Here is a 22,578-nt window from a genome sequence, read left to right as displayed (position 1 = left end):
TTGGGTAGAGCATCTTTTAAGAAAACCAGACTTTGTTACCGACATTTTGCTGTTTACATGAAAGTATTACAGAACTGTAATTCTTGAAAATTAACAACACTTTTTTTCATCATAAAAATTTATTTTGTCACGAAAATATACTCATTATGTACATATGAAAAATACACGTACATGTACGTACTGCGTGCCCGCAGACAGAAAAATATGTAAGTTGCTACAAATAGGTAATCATTGTCTTACATACTTTAGATATGGTCTACATACTTTTATTATCATCCTAAAACAATTTATGTACATACATATCATATTTAGAAATCATCTTTAAACATTTCATAAAAAGTACAGCCTGCACAATGCGTACCCAATTGACCCAATACGTATGTATGTAAGTTAAATGGCAGTGTTTTATAAAATCTCGTTTCACGCTAGATCTGGAGTTTTCAGATTTAATCTAGCACCACTGTTTTCCAATTTGCGCGGTCGCGCAATCCTAGAGATTTTTATGATTATCAAGCGTGAAATTTGGCGTGTTATCGAAGGTAATGGAAAAATTATTATTAATATATTAACACAGTGGTGCTTAAAAATCTGTCCTGACGCCAATTTTACACAAACAACAACTGTCACGTGTGTGACACACCTTTGAATGTCTTTGAGACAACCCTGCGGCTATAATTATAAGATTATAGTTTTTTTTTTCATTTCCACGTATTACTTAACCTTTAAACGCCGAAACGGTATTTTAAAAATCGTCTCACGAGTGAGCGCCCAATTTTTTTTTTTTTTTTTTTTTTTTTTTTTTTTATCACAGCATGCTTAGTTTTCAAGATTAAGAGTTCATTTTTGGCTCCTTTTTTTTGTCATTGCCTGAAGTTTAGTATGCAACCATCAGAAATGAAAAAAATATCACTATCATATATAAATATTGGGATACGTATATGACAGCGCAAAAAAAAAATTTCATATGTAATTGTATACAAATCGCGCTGTGAGCAAAACGGTTAAAGCTAACAAGTTAATTTTTTTTCATTGTATTGTACACTAAACTGCAATCATTTTGGTATATAACACATTGTAAAACGATTAAGGCAACACAGAGAAAATATTATCACAAAAGGATGCATGAATTCGTAACGTGCGGACAAAAAAAAAGCGGTTTTCAAAAATTCACCATAAATCAAAATATTGCGCTAGAGACTTCCTGTTTGTTGCAAAATGAAGGTAATTGATTGAATATTACTAGACTCTAAGTGTTGTAGCTTAAAATTGCAGTTTTTGACCATTTCAGTCGAGTTAAAATTGACCGAAGGACAAATTTTTTCTATTTATCGTTATTTATATGAAAATATTTCAAAACTGATAAAAGCTACAACCATGGGTTGTTTTTCGTTGTATTCTACATGAAATTGCGCACATTTTCATATATAAAACTTTATGAACCGGCTAATTTAAAATGGTGCAAACATTACGACAATCGGACGAAAAAAGTTATGATTTTTTCGGAAAAGTTACCGCGCGGACGTAAGGAAAAAGTTTATTTCATAAATTCACCATAAATCGAAATATTGTGTTAGAGACTTCCAATTTATTGTAAAATAAAGGTAAATATTTGAATATTACTAGAATGTAATAGTTTTAGCTTACAACTGCATTTTTAGACCATTTCGGTCGAGTCAAAGTTGACCGAAGGTTGAAATTTTGCCACTTATCGTTATTTATATGAAAATATTTCAAAAATGATAAAAGCTACAACCATGGGTTGTTTAATGTTGCATTCTACATGAAATTGTGCACATTTTCATGTGTAAAACTTTAAGTTACGGCTAATTTAAAATGGTGCAAACATTACGACAACTGGACGAAAAAAGTTATTATTTTTTTTGGAAGAGTTACCGAGCGGACATAAGGAATTTTTTTTTTCATAAATTCACCATAAATCGAAATATTGTGCTAGAGACTTCCAATTTGTTGCAAAATAAAGGTAAATGATTGAATATTACTAGAATGTAAGAGTTTTAGCTTACAATTGCGTTTTTTTTACCATTTTGGTCGAGTCAAAGTTGACCGAACATTGAAATTTTGGCACTTATTGTTATTTATATGAAAATATTTCAAAACTGATAAAAGCTACAACCATGGGTTGTTTTTAGTTGTATTCTACATGAAATTGCACACATTTCCATATGTAAAACTTTATGTAACGGCTAATTTAAAATGGTGCAAACATTACGAAATCGGACAAAAAAATTTATGATTTTTTCGGAAGAGTTACCATGCCGACGTAAGGAAGTTTTTTTTCATAAATTCACCATAAATCAAAATATTGTGCTAGAGACTTCCAATTTGTTGCAAAATGAAAGTAAATGATTGAATATTAATAGAGTATAAGAGTTTTAGCTTACAATTGCGTTTTTCAACCATTTTGGTAGAGTCAAAGTTGACCGAAGGTTGAAATTTTGCCACTTATTGTTATTTATATGAAAATATTTCAAAACTGATAAAAGCTACAACCTTGAGTTGTTTTTGTTATATTCTACATGAAATTGCACACATTTTCATATATAATACTCCATGTAACGGCTAATATAAAATGGTGAAAAAATTATGTGACGAAATAATTTCTGAGATGTGTCACTGATGCTTTTTAGTGTGAGAAGAAAGAAATTCGCGCTTGCGTGCCTGGGTAAAGATTGTAAACAAAACAATGCCTTGATCTGTGAGCTCCCAGCATCCCCCAAGGAGCGTGATTCAAAAGTTTTCGCCTAGTAGGCCTATAAGTATTTTTCCGTGAATTTTTAAAAAAACTTTTATATCGACGAATATACGTCCAATCGGCACCCAACAGACAATTTATATCGACGTTTAATACGTCCAATCGGCGTTAAAGGGTTAAATCTCCTTCCTACATCGGCCCTGCCCTCGATCTCTCTCTCTCTTCTACATCTCACAGTTATCCAAGCGAGTGTTTTTTTTTATGGGATAACATAGGCCCTCCAATTGCCTTTTCATCTGGAAAAAATTTATTTAGTATACAATTGCCTTTTCTCGGCTGTGAAGTTGATGTCTATCCATGGCTGTGAGGTGACCAGGAATGACATGTAAGTCAGTGTCAAAGTAACTCTAAACTTCAGTCAGACCAAAAGTTTGGTGCCATATCGTATTCAAGCAATATTCCGTTATTATTTCCTATCTATTATTTTGTCAGAGAGAGAGAGGAGAGAGGAGCGAGAGCGAGAGAAGAGCTAGAGTGAGAGAGATAGAGAGAGAGCGAGAGAGAGAGAGAAGAAGAGAGAAGAGAAGAGAGACGAGAGAGAGAGAGAGAGAGAGAGAGAGAGAAATGGCTGTACACAATTGTTTATTTTCTCAATCACCAAACTCACTCTGTTATGCTTTGTTTCATATTACCTTGCTCACCCATTTATACCTACGATATTTTTATTCAATTCACTACATTAAGATTTATAAGGAATGTCTAATAAACAGAATAACCATATCATTATGAAATGTCCATGTACGAATAGTAAACACATAAAAATTCGCATCCGCGAATAGCCAGGGGTGACCGCGAATAATTATGTATATGTTCCACAGAGAACCCCACGAATGGGTGAGTCCTCCCATGAATAATTTCTAGATAGGTTCCAAAGAAAAATCCGTGAATCAGTGAGTCCGCGAATCCGGAGAACACAAATACGGAGGGCCCACTGTACATACATACATACATACATACATACATACATACATACATCATACATACATACATACATACATACATACATACATACATACATACATACATACATCATACTACATACATACATACATACATACTACTACATACATACATACATACATACATATATATATATATATATATATATATATATATATATATATATATATATATATATATATATATATATATATATATATATATATATATTGCAGTTACACACAGAGAGGTAAGTGAGAACAGTCAAGCACTGTTTGAACTGGAAAAGATTGGAGAAAAGCAGGGACGTGCAGAGAACTTTTTCAGGGCAGGTGCTCAAGTGAAAAAAAGGGCAAAAATATAGAAATGAAGGAGGCTAAATATATACCGGGAGCTCAATATTCTTTCAATTTATCTAAACTAGTCATTAATAATTCAAGAAAGAGATAAACATGACTGATATCAGGTACCAGTGGGCTAATGTTTTATATGAACATAAAATCTACAGTACTGACTACCAGTAGAACTAGAAATTTAACAAAAGAAAAATGATAATTATTACTTTTACATAAATGACTGCAAGAAAATCAATCTGTATGATCAATACACTTGGCTAATAACCAGACATTATCATTTTATATTTATAAGAGATCCCTTCTATGTGCCATTTCTTTGAATATGCTGATAATTTCGCTGTTGTTGATTGTGATATCCTTTTCAACTGCTAGCTACAAAGATCATTTAAAATCGAAAACTAAATATCACGGGCAGCTCAAGAACTTAATTGGACACATTATGCAACAAATGAAATGAAACACAAGCTGTGTGTGTCTCATTCAGTAGGTTAATGGCCACCTACAATGAATCATACATGTACCTGTACCTGTACCGTTTGGCGTTCCACTCCACATTACTGTTCCCATTTTCCTCTCCAAATCTATTAATTTACTCGACTCGCTTGGTCCACTGTCTCTCTCCCTCTTTTTGCTATTACACTTTTTATAGCTAAAAAAGGAGTCAAAGCCTTAATGCAGAAGCAATACCAGTTAAAATAACTAGGAAAGCTTACCTGGCCTGTTGTCAGTCTAGCTCAGCTGAGCTTGCCTTGTCCCCAGTGTTACCAGACAGTGAGACATATAGTCAGCTGATCTTTGGTGACCCAGTGTTGCCGAGATATAATACCCATTTCTACAAGCTCCTGTTTATTATTATTATCATTATTCTTATTATTATTATTATACAAATAATAATAATAATAATAATAATAATAATAATAATAATAATAATAATTAATTATTATTATTATTATTATTATTATTATTATTATTATTATCATTGACACAGATAGGCGGCGGGCCTATAATACATCCCTCTCAAAAGGGCACTTTTAATACAGTAGCAAAAGGGTGCAGGTGCTTGGGCACCCCTAGCACCTTTCCTCTGCACGTCCCTGGAGAAAAGCAATACAGTGAATTTGTTCAAAAGGTAATAGTTGAGAGGACCACATCTAATAAAAAAGGAAAATATTCTCATCTTTAAAATCAAACCATGTCAGACACCTCAGTCAAAGAAACTGCATTTCTTCAGGTCTAGTGCATCCCTCTTCAGTAGACTGTATACTGCCTCAGACAAACAAGGAGACTTTGGAATCTTTTTTATGCATGAAGCACATTTCTTTCCCCCTTCAATGGCCTACAACAAGGAGAAAATGTACCACTAAATAAGTAAGCCATTGTGGACTGCATCCTTAATGAAGTATGTGATGATGAAAGCCACTTCAATTCTTTGTATTGGTATGATGCAGTCATTCATGATGGAGGGGCCCTTATTCATTCTCTCACTCCTTGTGGAATTCACACCTTCCAGGATTTAAACCAAATTCTCAAACTCGTTCAAATGGAATTGCAATGTTTTTTGGGACTGTTACCAGAAAGATTCAATCAAAGAACAAATTCGCAGTGACAGAGGTAAGGGGTCAAGGTTAAAAGTTTCTCCCAAGACTCTGATCCCTAAAAACTGGGGTGAGTTTTTAAAGGACAGCAAGAACAAGAACAAGCTGTTTTGCTTTCTTACACAAACTGTGATGCAAAGAGACAGTGGCATGGGAGATGTTTACATAACTGATTTTGACAACTACACAGTGTGGCATACTGGCCCTGCGGAAGAAATGCATGGTGAATTCAAACAGGAAGAGGCTGACACCAGAATTGTAGTACATATGCTCCATGCACTGAAGTAATCATGCACCTCTATTATTGTAAAGACATCAGATTCTGATGTAGTGGTAATCTTAATAGGCAACTATGGTCGATTCCATGGGATCAACGAAGACTGCCAAATTCATGTTCTTTAAGGAAGTGGGAAAAACAAAAGAATTATAGATATTGGCTCAATGACAAATGCAACTGGTCCTACCCAATCAGTTGCATTCCTTCTATTTATCACAATGACAGGCTATGACACAACTTCCGCTTTTAAAGGAAGATCAAAAGCAATTTGTTTTAAGGCCTGGAAAAGATCTTCACCAGAACTGACCAAAGCTTTCTGTGATCTTGTGCAACAACCCTTCCAGACATTCAGTGAGGATTCAGCTATTTTCAAGGAACTCGAGAGAGTTTTTGTAAAAATATATGAAGGAAAATATGGACCTATCAGTGACCTCCATTGCATTATGTTTTGTGAAAAAATTCAAAACACTGAGTACATTCCTCCAACTCAAAATGCCCTCCTGCAGCATTGTCCTAAAATCAGCCTTCTACCAAAAAAACTAACAGAATTATGAAGGATACCCCAGGCTGAAAAAGTGGGGCTCCCCTGGGCCCCCTTATGGAATGTGAACTTGGTCCCTCCCCTAGATATGGCCCCAGTGATCTTAAGAATCACCCTATATCAACAGCCAAACTTTTACAAATATGGTAAATCTCAACAGTGTATTCACACACTAAGAGAAGAAGATGGCAGGATGGGAGAAGGTAGAGGGTTCTCACATGACGTTACTGCCAAACTAAGACAACTGCTGGAGCTGTCTGAACAACACTATGAAATGGGAATTGGGGAAGAAGAAAAGTTTCTAGTTACAATTAGGTACAATTGTCATTAGGTGAGGAATGTCAGACAACAGAGGTGGGGAAAATTGAGTAAGAGGGGGAGGGGGAGGGGGAGGGTTAACATCAGAAGCAGATGGAATGAATGAGAATAAACAGCAAGTAAATAATTGAACTATAAAGCACTGACAGGCAGCTTAGAAACTACTGGAGTAATTGGAATACTATGACTGTAATCCCTAAATAACTCCACTGGGTCACACACATCACTCTCACACTCCAAAAGATGATAACCTGTGTGCTGGATGATGCAAGCACTAATTCTAACTACTAAATCCTTTGGAGAACACGTCAAATTCAAGCCAGAACAAGGTTGAGAGAGAGATGATGAAGTACAAAACCTTCGCCCCAAGATACTCCTTGGTTCCCTGGCAGAGGAGACCTATGACACAGGGCAGTCCAAAGGGTGGCCTAATGCTTCTATCTTCTGCACACTGCAGATGACATAACACAAGAATAGAAAACAAGCACAATACTGTATGGGAGAAACACAGCCAGAAAGTAAAAATAATTACTGATAATTCACACCGTATGCACAAGGATACAGCAAGAGGAATTCTGACAAGAACGTACACATTCCAACACCACCTGCTGGGCAACAGGCAATTGCAAAGACAGTCCATCTAGGTCAACCAAGCATTATTCTTTTGTTTATTATTAATGCCACTCACACCAAACAGTGAAAAGGTGTAAGCTAACTTTAACAGTATGTAATAATCAACCCAAATAATTACTAACTATGAAGCCATCACCTGTTACTAATATAGCATTAATGAATTCTATGTCATAATTCTGTACATACCATTACAAAGACCCATCCACAATTGTTTATGATCTTTACTTTGCATGTTTGTTATGACTTGTCCACGGTGCTTCAATCCATCAGCTTCTTTTAAGGACGACATAAACTGTGACTCTACGACTTCCCTAAACAGAAAAAGAAAAATTAAACGTAGGAGACTTATTTCAACTAGAGAAAACCTATGACATCTGAAGATATTTTAATACCTAGTATTTTTATGTCATATTAATGAGACAAAAAAGTTTGCACAGCATTGACAGCTAAATACAAAGGGGAAATACGGAATACACTGGTAGCCTTCTCAAAGGACAAAAGATAAAATAAGAGAGCCAAAATACATAATTTACCTTAACATTACCAAAGTAATTTCAAAACAAATGACATAACTTTATCTTGAATTTAGAATACATATCTAAAATTATTAGTGAATAATTTTATATATATATTCTAAATAGTAATCCAAGAAAGAAGAGGCTCAATTATAAAACAGGTGGAAAAGTTTAAATACTTAGAATCTACTTTAAGCTAAGAGGGAGGATGTGAGGCAGAACTGATAGTAGGATAAAAGCTGCATAGGGGAAGTGGAGAGGGGTAGCAGGAGTAGCGTGATAAGTAAATGCCAATCAAGCTAAAAGTCAAGATCTATAGCACAGTGATAAAAGCACTGTTAATGTATGGACCAGAAACATGGGCTCTGAGAAGAAAAGAGAAAGTAAAGCTTGAGAGAACAGAGATGAGAATGCTGAGGTGGATTATGGGAATATCGCTGCTTGACAGATTGGAAAATGACAAAATAAGAAGGGCAGGCTTAGTAAAGATTACAGAGGTAATAAGAGAGTCATGATTGATGTGGTATAGGCATGTGTTGAGGATGGATGATGAGGAGGGAGTGAAGAGGGCTTGGAAGGAATCTGTTAGAGGAAGAAGATCTAAAGGGAAACAGAGAATTAGATGGTGAGATCAAGTGAAAGAAGATATGGAGAGAAAAGGTTTGGTAGAGGATGATGCTCTGATAGAAGGCAGTGGAGAAGGCGCATAAGGCAACCAACCCCTTAATGTAGGGATAACGGTGGGAAAGAAGAAATGATCTAAAATCATTAGTGAATATCTCAAAAATCTTCCTTATGATAATACATGTATTTTCAAATTAAAAGGGTTGTAAAATATACTACACTTTAAAGTAATTTGAGTTTTTCCTAGTTATACAAACTAGTTTTTCATAAATGGAGTTATCCAATGCATAGCAAGTGTTGGCTATGTACTGAATGATAAACAAACGCTTTCAACAGGCAGTCCTGGGGCATCTGCCCTGACCTCTCTCAGACTACCTAGACCACTGTAGGGTCCAGCCTGTATGTAAACACATTGTCCAATAGGTAAATCTGGAACAAAGAGGTGTAGTAGAGGTGGGCTAGTCCTTTATTAAAGCTATCTATAGTACCCCTAAGAAGAGTTCAAATTAATTTAAAATTTTGTATTTGTTCCTACGGGGATAGAAACCTCTCCTTTTCCATAAATGGACCCTCACTCCTTAGGAGGGAGCACAATCTGATCCACCTACTACTATAGTAGATTCAGATGAGCCACACATCTGATGTCTAGGCCTGTCCCTTAGGATGCTTCTGATTGGCTGTTCTGGCTCGTTTTTCCCGAGTACATCTCAGGTTTCTGGCGCCTCAGCTTCCTCCTCTGGCGCTCACCCTTTGAAACGTGGGAGAGGTTCTTGGCATGTATCTAAGGGCAGAGGAAGAGCTCAACCTCCAAAGAGGCAGAAACACAAGAAATTACTAGTGCGGCCTCCAAGGCAGGATTGTAGGTTGCCACTGATATTCCCTTTAAATTTGGAAAGGAAGCATTTCTGGTGACATTTACATTCTTCTTCAGCTTTCAGCAGTAGTTGACAGTGATATTCGTAGCCTAACATCCTGACTTTATAATTTCTCTTTAGCCTCTGCTAACATGATGTGTTCAGTTACCCATAATGTCTAAATTTCTTTTTCCAAGCGGTAGGCATCAAGATTTTGTGAAGACGATGGACGATTACCTCCACAAAGTAATACACCATGCTCTGGTTCACTACACTTAACAGATGTGGCTGGCTTGCCTTGTTTTTTCATCCTACAATATCCTAAGATGTGACCATATTCTTGACAATAAAAACATCTCCTTGGTCTTGGGATATATTACTTAACCTCAAAATGTAACCATGATGCTTTTATTCCATTAGGTATGAAGGTGAAATTAACTGTAATAATTAAATTTGGAAGTGGGACTAAGGCAACACTAATCATCATCTTCACTCTTTCAATTCTAATCACACCTTAATCTTTTAATTCTTCTGCAAGTTTCTCTTCCAAATACACTATAAGTTGGGGTGCAAATATCATTCCTTTGGGATGATTCCAAAATGCATATATGAAGCAGTCAACTTTGACTATTCCAAAATAATAATGCTTTGAATTTTTCACTATCCTTTGGTGAGGTTGATTCTAATCAGTTTTCCCAGATCTTCAGATGAAATCTTAGGTTCTTGGCTACAAAATTTCACAATGTCTTTGTACATATTAAAAATGTCACAATTAGGATCTTCCAGAATAAAGATTAAATAGTTATCATAAAAGTGTTTTGAATATCCCTGGTCCTACTTCACAAACATTCCAGGTGAATTTCCCTTTTCTCAGTGCTGAATCATAGGGCTCCAGTGTAATTACACTTGAGGATTTCCTAGACATGTCCAAGCAAAGGTTGACAGTGGAGGGTGCAAAGGTCGTCAACTCCATCAAGAGGTCATGAGGTCCAGGGATAACTAGCTTTATAGTTACATTCTTATGATTTATCATAAATGACAGAAAAAAGAACTTTCTGGAAATAAGAAAGAGAAGCCATTAGTATTTCCTGGCGTTCAACCCTCCACCAATGACACCAATGAGTACTTACTCCCAAATGTCCACCCCCTACTCTATCCTTAGGGGAAGGTACTAATATTGTGGCTCAAGTGTAAGCAAAACCCACCTGATGGGACTGAGAGCATTATATAAATACAGTCATCCCCACTCTATTCATCTTGATGGGCAATCCAAATAAAACACCGAGAGTCCCATTCCAAGAACTAACCTACCCACGGAATCTGAAGGCTAGTTCTAATGAATAGTAATGTCAAATACAGCTAGCATATTGATAACTCTCAGGTCCAAACATTATTGGATGGCTGACAAGGCCACTAGAGCTCCCACTAATTGGCTATGAAGATGAACAACTCCAGCATTGTCATCCCTTCCCAATAATCCAGAAAGTAAAAAAGAGGAGACAGAGAGGCTTGAACGATAGATAAAGAAGCATTAAAGAAACTGAGACGAGAAAAAATTATTTTAAAGGTGTTACAGGGGGAAAACTTGCAGCTGCCCTATACAACAATTGATAGGAGAGGGTGGAAAGTAAGATGGAAAGAAGTGAATATGAAAGAAGGTACAGTGAAAGGAATGAAAGGGGTTGGGTTTAGGGGACGAAAAATTGCCACAAAGACCCCTAAGTAATGCCTAAAGTGCACTGTGTGAGGTGCACTGACAGCACTACCCCCATACAGGGAAGGACTTCCTGTACGTCCTTATTGTTAAAGATAAGAGTTAATGTGACAAAGCACAAAGGATAACACTGACCTTTGATAGCAACACAGAGGGTTGCTTAGTCTATATGAGGAATTGGAAAAAATTAAATGGTTTTGTCTAGAGGGGTACAGGAGCAGGAAATCCCTAACAATCAACATGAAATCCATAAAGTATCCCACTGTTTTTTATTGAATTTCTTAACTAACTCACTCATGAATTTGAGAGATTTCCACGATTAGGTTAAAAAACCTCTAGCTCTTAGGAGACGACCGAGTGTCTCCAAGTAGTTAGCTGAAGCATGGGAGGGTTTTGGTGACATCTTAACATATGTGATTTTCTGAGTAGATCTGGTGTTTAAGGTATGTAAAATGGCTGATCTATCACCAAAGACTGGAACAATTCCAATGACCATTCCCACTGTGAACATTATGATATGAGACTATGAAGGCCATTCTTGCATTCCTGGAGGTCTGGAATTTGTTCAGAACTTGCATCATGAAAGAGAAGGGTAGAGATATCCATAAAAGACTAGAATGGACCAGTTGCACAGCATTGTATCAAATGCCTAAGATTGATGGTCCCTATGGGAAGAGCTAAAGATCTGCAGTTTTTTATTCTGTACTAACTCATTGTAAACATATTGTTTTGTGAGCCCTGCAGCTTCAACAAGGTCCTGACATACTTGTAGATGTAGTAACCATTCTGTCTGTAACAACTGGCCCTTCATGCTTAACTGATCAACAACAGTGTTGTGTTTGCCTGGAACTAACTGTGGCATCAAAAGTATGCTCTTGGACTCTGACCAACAGAATTTCCATTATCAGCAAGAACAGTGACTTGAACTTGATCCCTACCTGCTCCCTAAGATATGAAAGGGTCAATGTATTGTCAGACAAAAATGATGGCTTCCTGAGGGCAAAATCTTCAGCTTGCATAAGACTAATAACCAGCCAAGAACTTACCATTTCTATGTACCCTACAATGGCACCTCAGCCTACTTTCAATGTACTTGAATACAATATGAAGTCTGGGTTCCTTACATCTGTCATGAGTAATAGCCTGTCCTTCAACTGACTCTGATTCTTCTTAATAACTGATGGAATCTGGACTAATAGTATGCCTAGGACTGAAGATTTGTTTAGCACCCCTTCAGATAGAATTGAATGTCTGGGACTGAAGATTTGTTCGAGCACTCCTTCAGATGGAATTGAATTAGTCTCACTCTCAATCTGGGAAGGGGAGCAACCTTCTCCTGAGGGGACATGTCCTGGAATAGATCACCATTTCTTGCCTGACAAGGCCTTTAAAGAATGAAACTGTGAGAACTGTAAGAAATTAATCTATTTTTCTGATGAAAGAATGAAGATAGATTCTGAGAGTCTATCTTTATTCCTAGATTGGCTATAACCTAAGATGGAACTAGGTCTGATTTCTGAATATTAATTGATATTTCTTCACATTGAGACTGGGTATCAAATCTTTCACCCTCAAGATCCTCTAAGAGATCTTGCCAGGACTTGCCAGTTGCCCTGGTACATGAAAATTCAGACTCCCAGAAGGAGATACCACCTTGAAAGTGCGCTAGTAACCTTGTGAGTACCAGTGGTGCTGTACTCAGGCAAAAGTAAAGGCCCCAAATTGGGAAACTTGGCCACTGAAAACAAAGCAGGGAAACTTGTGAGAAAGAGGATAAATAAATACATAAAAGTAAGCATCCTAACTTCCATCTAGAGTTCTGCTCGAGTTTGAATACTCCTCTTTAAAGTGAATTTTCTGTTGAATATGACTCTTTTTGGCTTAAGCAAGTCAATAATAACATAAATATCAGTATATACTTACTGTTTACAGCAAAACAAATGCAATATGAATCCAGTCAAAATCACTTTCCTCACACTAAAACTAAAACAAAACCTGTGCAAGAGTGAATTAAGGTCACTTGTGGTATAATCGGATTCATAGACAAATGCTCAACATCCACAGGTGCCACCCAAGCAAAAATGATGTAGAAATTAAAAGATAATAAAGACATCCTGATCTACTGTCTTTTGACAGTTATCAAGAATAACCATGCAGAGTTTAAATACCCAAAGGCAATTACTGCCTTAAAATCACAAAACAAAACAAAAAATTTAAATATAGTTTCACTACATTACAGACCATTTTCTAGTGTCCAAATTTTGAAAAATGTATACCTACAGAAAATAAAATTCAAGGTACCTTAAGACCTAAAATGGTTGCTTACATAGCTCTGAAAAAGCCAAATGGCACACAGATGATTTCTCTTGCCAAAAAATAGTCTATGATGAAGTGGTAGTGGACACACAAGGGCACAACTTGCTTCCCTGGAAAACAGCTCTCTTAAGAAAGTCACTGCACTAACACAAGGCAGTACAGACTGGTTCCCATACAAATGTGGGCACAAGTATCTCCCTGTTGGGGGATGCGACCCAATGTTGTGAGCCTAGTTTCCTTGTCCTTCTTTTACTATTTAATCAATTCCACTATAAAAGACCTTGTATTCTTTTGAAATTTAAAAAATTTTGCTCAAAATCCATCTGCATCCTAGTTTGAACAATACACCAAACCTACAATTAGAGCAGTGATTTTCCCATGCCACATGCTTTACTAATACACACTGGACATTGTGTGTGTCCGTCATGCTTCACCAAAGACATGGTTCCCATGCTAATCCTCAAATACTCAAATACTACCGTATATAGTTTCTGGAATTGGCTTACTATATGTATGACAAAGATATCATACACAAAAAAGTAGAACTATTAACAATTTTCTAGTGAAGCATAAGAAAAGCCACTATAATTATTCCCCAACAGCCAAGGAACATTACCAGTGATGTGGACAGCACTGCAACAGTAAACAGAGGCTAGAAAATTACATCGCTCTACACTTGCCAACTGACGGGATGTTATACAGGAAGAAAAGATACAGTAGACACCATACAGCCAACCCACTACCCTCAAGTTCCCAAGGAGCTGCTTGATCACAGTGAAACCCTTGTGCATGCACAACCATATGTAAGACCCTGATCTTTCCTCTCATGACATTCCCCCATCTAGTTGGAGGTTTCTGATAAAATCCTATTGTACACCATTTTCTAACACTTGTTTTTCTCACTCCTTAGGTTTCTTTCTTGGTGACTGGGCATGAATATACAAATAAGTCTGCACTGCCACTAAAGCCAATATCTACTTAGTCAAATTCAGCAACAATGGTTATCTCAGTAGTTGAGCCTATACTAATTAGCAATGCATGGAAGCTGACAGGTAGCCAAAAAGGAAAAAAAAAAAAAAAAAGATGTTTCCTCCTGTCGAAGGAGCTCCATGGGTTATGGATTACTAAGACCTCAAAGACAAAGGCTACCACAAACAGATGATGCCAGACATCCAGTTCTCCACAAGATCTTGTAGATCTGGCAAACCCAGAGAGGCATATGGTAAAGAGGAAATCCCTTACAGAGCCACAAGAAAAGAAGACTTTCCTACTTGTATAGGACAGGTGATCCAGAGACCAACAAAGAGAGCACATCTGTCAAGATATAATGCTCAATCTTCAAGGCATGCTTTCCATGCCTCTGGGCTTGGAGACACTCATGGCTCTGCCACTGTTCCTCAACAAAGACCTCAAAACTCAAGAGGCATCAATTTCAAGCCCACCCAGGTACTTTTAAATGAGATTTGGTGAATGTCTTGGTTATAAAATGCATAAGCTTCTGATTTCACTCTAAACTGGATACTACTGATGTTTCACATCCTCTAGCTTAGAGATATTTAGGTGCAGAACATCAATCACTTTTATAACAAATAAAACAGAAAAGATAAATAATTGCCACGATAAGAATTTCTGAGAAACAATGGGGAAGAGGAGGGTATCTTTGCACCAGCATAAACCAAACACCAAATCCTATCACAAGCTACAAAATATGTAGATGAGATTCATCATGCAAAAAAATCCAGAACATATAAATGCCAGTATTCATTCTACTGGAAAAGAAAAGTGAACGAAAAGGGAAATAGATGTTTTGTCTAATTTCATGTGTGGTCAATTTCTAGAGAGAGTTGTTGCCTCTCTGGATACAAAGCTAAAAGTAAATGTTCTGTAATGAGGAGTGAAGGCTTCTTCTAAAGTGACAAAACTACTGCTCACTCCTTTTGTCAATACAGTAATTTGATTTCTGGAACTGGTTTAGCCTGACCCAAATGACAAAAAATAAAGAAATATAAAGCAAAATGCATACAGTATTGATATATACTTTATCTAAACACCTCAAATTATTATTACTCACCTTGAAGGACATCTTATTAATTCCTTTTCAGGAAAATGAGAAAAATGTGCAGTAATAGTCCATGGCAAAGCTGTTCCACCACAATGAAGATCGAATAACACTCCCACTGGATAATGCCTGCACAAAAATATAAATATACTAGACTAGATATACAAAAATAGATTAGACATACTACAGACATATGTGCATACTTATATTTCGTGGGATCAAAAGCAAAAATTATTATTAAAGTAAACTTTACTGAAGACACAATTTGCTTTTTATTAAAGTAAATGATACTGAAGACATCAACCAATTAAATAATTCTACTTGACATAATATTTACCCATTTGACTATGGTTTTATTTATTTCTACTTATAGTTTCTATTAAGATTTCTATAACCAACTGGAATCCTTGTGCCTCTAGTTTTAGCTTCTAATCTATTTCAGAGTCACATTTACCTACATTATGCTGGGTGATGACCATATACAACAGTAACCTATACATATTCTTATGTTATTGCCTTCACAGAGCATAAATTCCCCTCAGTAATTGTAAGAAATGTTGTAAAGTGTCTGCAATATGTTCAGGTTCCATATTAAAGTTAGTTTAGAGTTAATACATTTAAATAATGTATGTTCAGAATTCACAAAAGCATAAATCACAGTTAACCCTCTTACGCCGACTGGACGTATTTTACGTCGACATTTTTTGTCTCCCGTGTGCCGACTGGACGTATTTTACATCGACTTACAAAAGTTTTTTTTTAAATTCGCGGAAAAATACTTATAGGCCTACCAGCCTAAAACTTTTGAATCACACGCCTTGGGGGATGCTGGGAGTTCACGGATCAAGGTGTTGTTTTGTTTACAATCGTTACGCAGCGCGCAAGCGCGAATTTCTTTCTTGCCGCACTAAAAAGTATCTGTGACACATCTCAGAAATTATTTCGTCACTTTGACATAATTTTTGTACCATTGTAAATTAGCCGTTACATGAAGTATTATATATGAAAATGTGCGCATTTTTATGTAGAATAAAACAATAAAATACTCATGATTGTAGCTTTTATCAGTTTTGAGATATTTTCATATAAATAACGATAATTGCCAAAATTTCAACCTTCTGTCAACTTTGACTCTACCGAAATGGTCGAAAAACGCAATTGTAAGCTAAAATTCTTATATTTTAGTAATATTCAATCATTTACCTTAATTTTGCAACTAATTGGAAGTCTCTAGCATAATATTTTGATTTATGGTGAATTTATGAAAAACTTTTTCCTTACGTCCGCGCGGTAACTCTTCCGAAAAAAATCATACATGCGATTGTGGTAATGTTTGCACCATTTTAAAATTAGCCGTTATATAAAGTTTTATATATGGAAATGTGCGCAATTTCATGCACAATACAACTAAAAACAACCCATGGTTGTAGCTTTTATCAGTTTTGAGATATTTTCATATAAATAACGATAATTGCCAAAATTTCAACCTTTGGTCAACTTTGACTCTACTGAAAGGGTCGAAAAACGCAATTGTAAGCTAAAACGCTTATATTCTAGTAATATTCAAGCATTTACCTTCATTTTGCAACAAATTGGAAGTCTCTAGCACAATATTTTGATTTATGGTGAATTTATGAAAAAAATAACATTTTCTTTACGTCCGCGCGGTAACTCTTCCGAAAAAATCATATGTGCAATTGTGGTAATGTTTGCACCATTTTAAATTAGCTGTTACATAAAATTTTATATATAAAAATGTGTGCAATTTCATGTAGAATACAACAAAAAATAATTGAAGGTTGTAGCTTTTCTCATTTTTGAAATATTTGCATATAAATCACGATAAATCGAAAAAAAAAACACGTTCGGTCAACTTTGACTCTACCAAAATGGTCGAAAAACGCAATTGTAAGCTAAAACTCTTACAGTCTAGTAATATTCAGTCATTTATCTTCATCTTGAAACAAATTCGAAATCTCTAGCAAAATATTTAGATTTATGGTGAATTTTTAAAAAAATCTTTCCTTCCCTCCGCCCGCGGATTCTCCGCCACAAATCTCCGAAATGCGTACGTCCCATTCTCGGAATATTTGCTCCATTTCATTTTAGGCATTTCATAGAGTTTTATATATGAAAATGTGTGCAATTTTATGTAGAATAAAACGAAAAATCTTTGAAGGTTGTAGCTTTTCTTATTTCTGAAATAATTGCACATAAAAAATATATAAAAAAATTTGACATTCGGTCAACTTTAACTCGTCAGATATGGTCGAAAACTGCAATTGTAAGCTAATACTCTTACAGTATAGTAATATTCAATCATTTGTCTTCATTTTGAAAGAAATTGGAAGTCTCTAGGACAATATTTAGATTTATGGTGAATTTTTGAAAAAAATATTTGTTTACGTCCGCTCGTTACGAATTCATGCATTATTTTGTGATAATATTTTCTCTGTGTTGCTTTTATCATTTTACAATGTGTTATATACCAAAATGATTGCAATTTAGTGTACATTACAACAAAAAAAAGTAACTTGTTACCTTTAACCGTTTTGCGCACAGCGCGATTTGAATACAATTATATATGAAATTTCGTTTTTGCGCTATCATATATCGCATTATTTATATGTGATAATGATAATTTTTTTCATTTCTGATGGTTGCATACTAAACTTCAGCCAATGACAAAAAAAGGAGCCAAAAATGAACTCTTAATCTTGAAAACTAAGCGCACTGTGATTTTTTGAAAAAAATATTTTTTCCGCTTCCGCGCTCACTCTGAAACACCTCCGGCACACGGGAGACAATTTTTTTTTTACTGCTTCGGCGTAAGAGGGTTAAGAAAGAACGTAGAGTGAAAAGAGAGAGAAATTAACTTTGTTTGCGAAAGCAGATGTGGCCGTCAGCACATCAGGGCACAAGTCCTTTGTGTTGAACCAGTATAATTTGTCTTTGTCTAAACCATGTACTTACATGGTCACTCGTAACTTTTAGGTTAATCTAATTTCTCAATAGCATAGAGGTTATTTACGGAATCTGAACAGACAGTGTAAACGTGTTTTGTAATGCCCCCTGTGAAAGAGTATGTATAGTGAATTTGGAAGCTGCAGCAAAAAGGAAAACCTGGTACAAGGTAATGTGTATTACAAGTTTTAAGTGCACTTAAAAATATTTACAATGGTTAGGTAAAATTATTTAATTTTTTTACACATTGTAATTTTTTGTGTCTGTTTGAATAAACTTTTTGAAGTGTTTATTTTATGTTCAGTGTGATTAATGTTTTCTTAGTGTTTTTACATTTTTGGTACTTTTCCCCATTGTGTTTACATATTTTTGTACTCACATTTTGTTTGATTAACTTAGGTGTTTCTTAATGATTTACTGTTACATTACTCGATTTAATTTAACACTTGTGAATTGATTCACATCTACTTAGATTTCTTTTCAAATATTATATAATTATTACTTAACAGTTTGAATTCTGATTGAATAATTTAATTTCTTGATTAATTAACTTTCTTGATAAACTTTTATTTAATTTTGCTTAATAATTAATTCAAGATTTAATTAAACTTTGTGTTATTTTCAAATAATAGTAAATTTCCCCGAGATTGTGAATTTCACATAAATTTTGAATTTAAAAATAAATTTCTTATATTTAAAATTTGTATAACAGTTTCATTTCTTGACCACCAGTGACAATTTTATTTAGGTAGAAATATAGAGTGGTAATTGTGCTTTTTTCCTTCAATTTTATTGAAGTGAGTTAGAACCAAGGAAATAGTACTCACTTTTAAACTATTGATGGAGTGATGCCCCTAATTAATTCAATCTCATATATGGTTACATCACACCTGTTTTAATTAACTTAGTCTGATTTCTTGTATGATTAATAAGCTTTTAAGGGATAACTGTTGCCTTTAGGGTAATCAGTAGTATTTTATCTGTGATGAAGGTTTAGGTGTCTGGCTGTTTTGAGGTAAATATTTTTTTATTAGCAAGTGTAGTAACCAGATATCTTCAAGCTTTAGGGAATATATAGCTACGTACTTTGAAGGTGCAGTATAGATCAAGCACACCTTTTTTGCTGATACATACAGTTTATTGATTTTAACTATTTAATAAATTTTCAAGAGTTATAAATAGTACTAGTATATTCTTTCCCAAACCATGCATAAAATAGTTTTGTGGAGAAACTGAAACCTGTTGAATTAACAATTTTATTTAAGTTGCCAAAAATAAATTTTCATATAATTTATTACGATATGTACTGTTAAAAATAGCTACAACTTTGTGCCAGCAGGTGCAGTTGGCATTGAAAAATTAAGAAGATTGCTTGGCTGATTCAGATGACTGTCTAGCTCACCTATTCTCTGCCATGTGTGTCTTTAATACTATTTTAGGTCTCATTCCAGTTCTAATTTACATCCAGTAAGCTGCGCAGAGGCTGAGTGGGTCACACTTTAACAGCAGATAATTATCCAAATAGTATACAGTCAAACCTTGGTTTTCATAGGCCTCTCTTTTCATATATTTCAGTTTTCATAGACTTTTTTTCTACTAAATTTTGCCTTGCTTATCGTACGTTTCCTCGGTTTTCGTACACTCAGAAATGCTCCATCTGGGGCCCAGCATATGGCCGGGACCCATATCAAGCGCCCAAACAAAGCATCCCATCTCCTCTCGTGACCCATTCAGGCTTTGTTTCTCGCTGAACAACCATCTCTGTGCTCGGCATCCAAAGCAACATGATATTGTTATAATGCAATAAAGTTTCATACATACTTACCTGGCAGATATATACTTAGCTAAGACTCCGTCGTCCCCGACAGAAATTCAAATTTCGCGCCACTCGCTACCGGTAGGTCAGGTGATCTACCTGCCTGCCCTGGGCGGCAGGACTAGGAACCATTCCCGTTTTCTATCATATTTTCTCTCTTCCACCTGTCTCCTGCGGGGAGGCTGGGTGGGCCATTAATCGTATATATCTGCCAGGTAAGTATGTATGAAACTTTATTGTATTATAACAATATCATTTTCATACAATGAACTTACCTGTCAGATATATACTTAGCTGATTGGCACCCTTTGGTGGAGGGTAAGAGACAGCTAATATGGAATAGACAGGTAAACAACATATGTTGTAGGTATAAAAGATAAACCTTGGTTCCTACCTGATAGGTGGTAGACTTCGTGGCTGTAGCCCGGTAGTCTGCATCACCTCAAGACTTTAGCAAGATATTAGATCTATGGCTAGAGTTCTTGTGGGTCTGTCGATGGGTATATGAACCGCTTACTCGGCAGAGCCTGAAAGGACTTTGTCAATGGGTACTGGACCACTTCTATGACAACACACCTTATGAAGGAGCATAACCAATCCCGACCACCTGATCCTAACCACCATGTTAGTATAAAGAATTGTTCTGAGTTATCCCCGAACTCATTACAAACAACCCATAACTCGAAACTAAAACGCATTCATACAAAAATTCTCAAAAAAAAAAAAAAAATTTAATACTCCTCTAAAAGATATCACAAGAGTTCCTTACTGAACAACAGTGACTGGCCGCCAGTGCAGCACCGAGCCCTCTTTGTCAGCAGAAATCTAGAACATATCTAGTAGAAGGTATGTACAAAGTTAAGGATTGTGTTTGCTCCCGTACCCCAGTATCGTTATCCGCCGATACAAAAAGGGGTTGGGCCCCCCCAGAGAAAAACATTTCTCGTAGGTCACGCGAACGTCTTTCAGATAGTGAGATGCAAATACCGAATTGCACCTCCAATATGTCGTATCAATGATTTTCTTTAGCGACATATTCTTCTGAAAAGAGAGAGACGTCGCCACTGCTCTCACTTCATGAGCTTTTACTCTTAAAAGCGGAAAAGAGTCGTCAGGACAGAACTTGTGAGCATCTGTAATGACGCTCCTAATGAAGAAAGCTAATGCGTTCTTAGACATGATTCTTGTGGGGTCCTTAAATCGAACACCAAAGACTTTGTCTAGAGCCTCCATTTGTTTCTTCCTTTGTAAGTAGAACTTCAAGGCTCTTACAGGGCAAAGAGACCTTTCTGTTTCTCTACCTACTAGACTCGATAAGCCTTTAATCTCGAATCTCTTGGGCCAGGGATTCGATGGGTTCTCATTTTTCGCTAGAAAAAGAGTTCTAAACGAGCAGAAGGCCGAGTCTCTGTTAAAGCCGACTTCATCTTCCAGGGCATGAAGTTCCCCAACTCTTTTGGCTGTCGCCAAAGATAGGAGAAACAAGCATTTCCTTGTTATATCCCTGAACGAAGCTAAATGAGGAGGCTCAAATCTGTCAGACGAAAGGAACTTGAGAACTACATCCAGGTTCCAGTTGGGAGGAGTTAGTTCCTTAGATTTTGTCATTTCAAACGAATCTAATCAAGTCGTTGCAGATCTTTATTATCAGCAATCTCTGAGGCCATCTGTTTCTGGAGACTGCCGAAAGCATGCTCCTGTATCCTTTGATCGTCGATACAGATAAGTGAGAGACCTCTCTCAAGAACAAAAGGAAAAAATCAGCGATTTCGGTTATAGAGGTACTGGAGGAGGACAACTTCTTAGACTTACACCACCTTCTGAATACCTCCCACTTCGACTGATAGACCCGTCTAGTGGAAGCTCTGCGGGCTCTAGCGATAGCGCTTGCAGCTTCGCGAGAAAAACCCCTCGCTCTGACAAGTCTTTCGATAGTCGAAAGGCAGTCAGCGCGAGAGCAGGGAGGTTTTGATGAAACCTCTCGAAGTGTGGCTGTCTGAGAAGATCCATCCTTCTTGGAAGGGATCTTGGGAAGTCTACTGTCCACTCCAGCACCTCTGCAAACCAATCTTGTGCTGGCCAAAACGGGGCTATCAGGGTCATCCTTGTCCCGTTGACGCTACAAACTTTCTCAACACTTGCCCCAGGATTTTGAAAGGGGGGAAAGCGTACACGTCCACATGAGACCAGTCTAGCAGGAAGGCATCGACCACGAGAGCTCTTGGGTCTTCCACCACTGAACAAAAGACTTCCAGCCTTTTGGAAAGGAATGTGGCGAACAGAT

General features: G+C 36.3%; 1 protein-coding gene across 3 annotated transcripts in view; it reads right to left on the bottom strand.

Moving 5' to 3' along the window:
• LOC135222776 (autophagy protein 5-like) overlaps positions 1-22,578 on the bottom strand; it is a 172,781-nt gene that overhangs the window by 17,840 nt on the left and 132,363 nt on the right. For all 3 annotated transcript variants that reach the window (XM_064261035.1, XM_064261036.1, XM_064261033.1), the window contains 2 exons: positions 15,527-15,643; positions 7,619-7,743 (listed from right to left, as the gene is read on the bottom strand). In XM_064261035.1, coding sequence (XP_064117105.1) covers positions 7,619-7,743; positions 15,527-15,643 — 242 coding nt within the window. The remainder of the gene's footprint in view (positions 1-7,618; positions 7,744-15,526; positions 15,644-22,578) is intronic.

Source organism: Macrobrachium nipponense, chromosome 8 (assembly GCF_015104395.2).
Source record: "Macrobrachium nipponense isolate FS-2020 chromosome 8, ASM1510439v2, whole genome shotgun sequence".
Classification (NCBI taxonomy): Eukaryota; Metazoa; Arthropoda; class Malacostraca; order Decapoda; family Palaemonidae; genus Macrobrachium; species Macrobrachium nipponense.
This window is presented reverse-complemented; position numbering and strand designations above follow the sequence as displayed.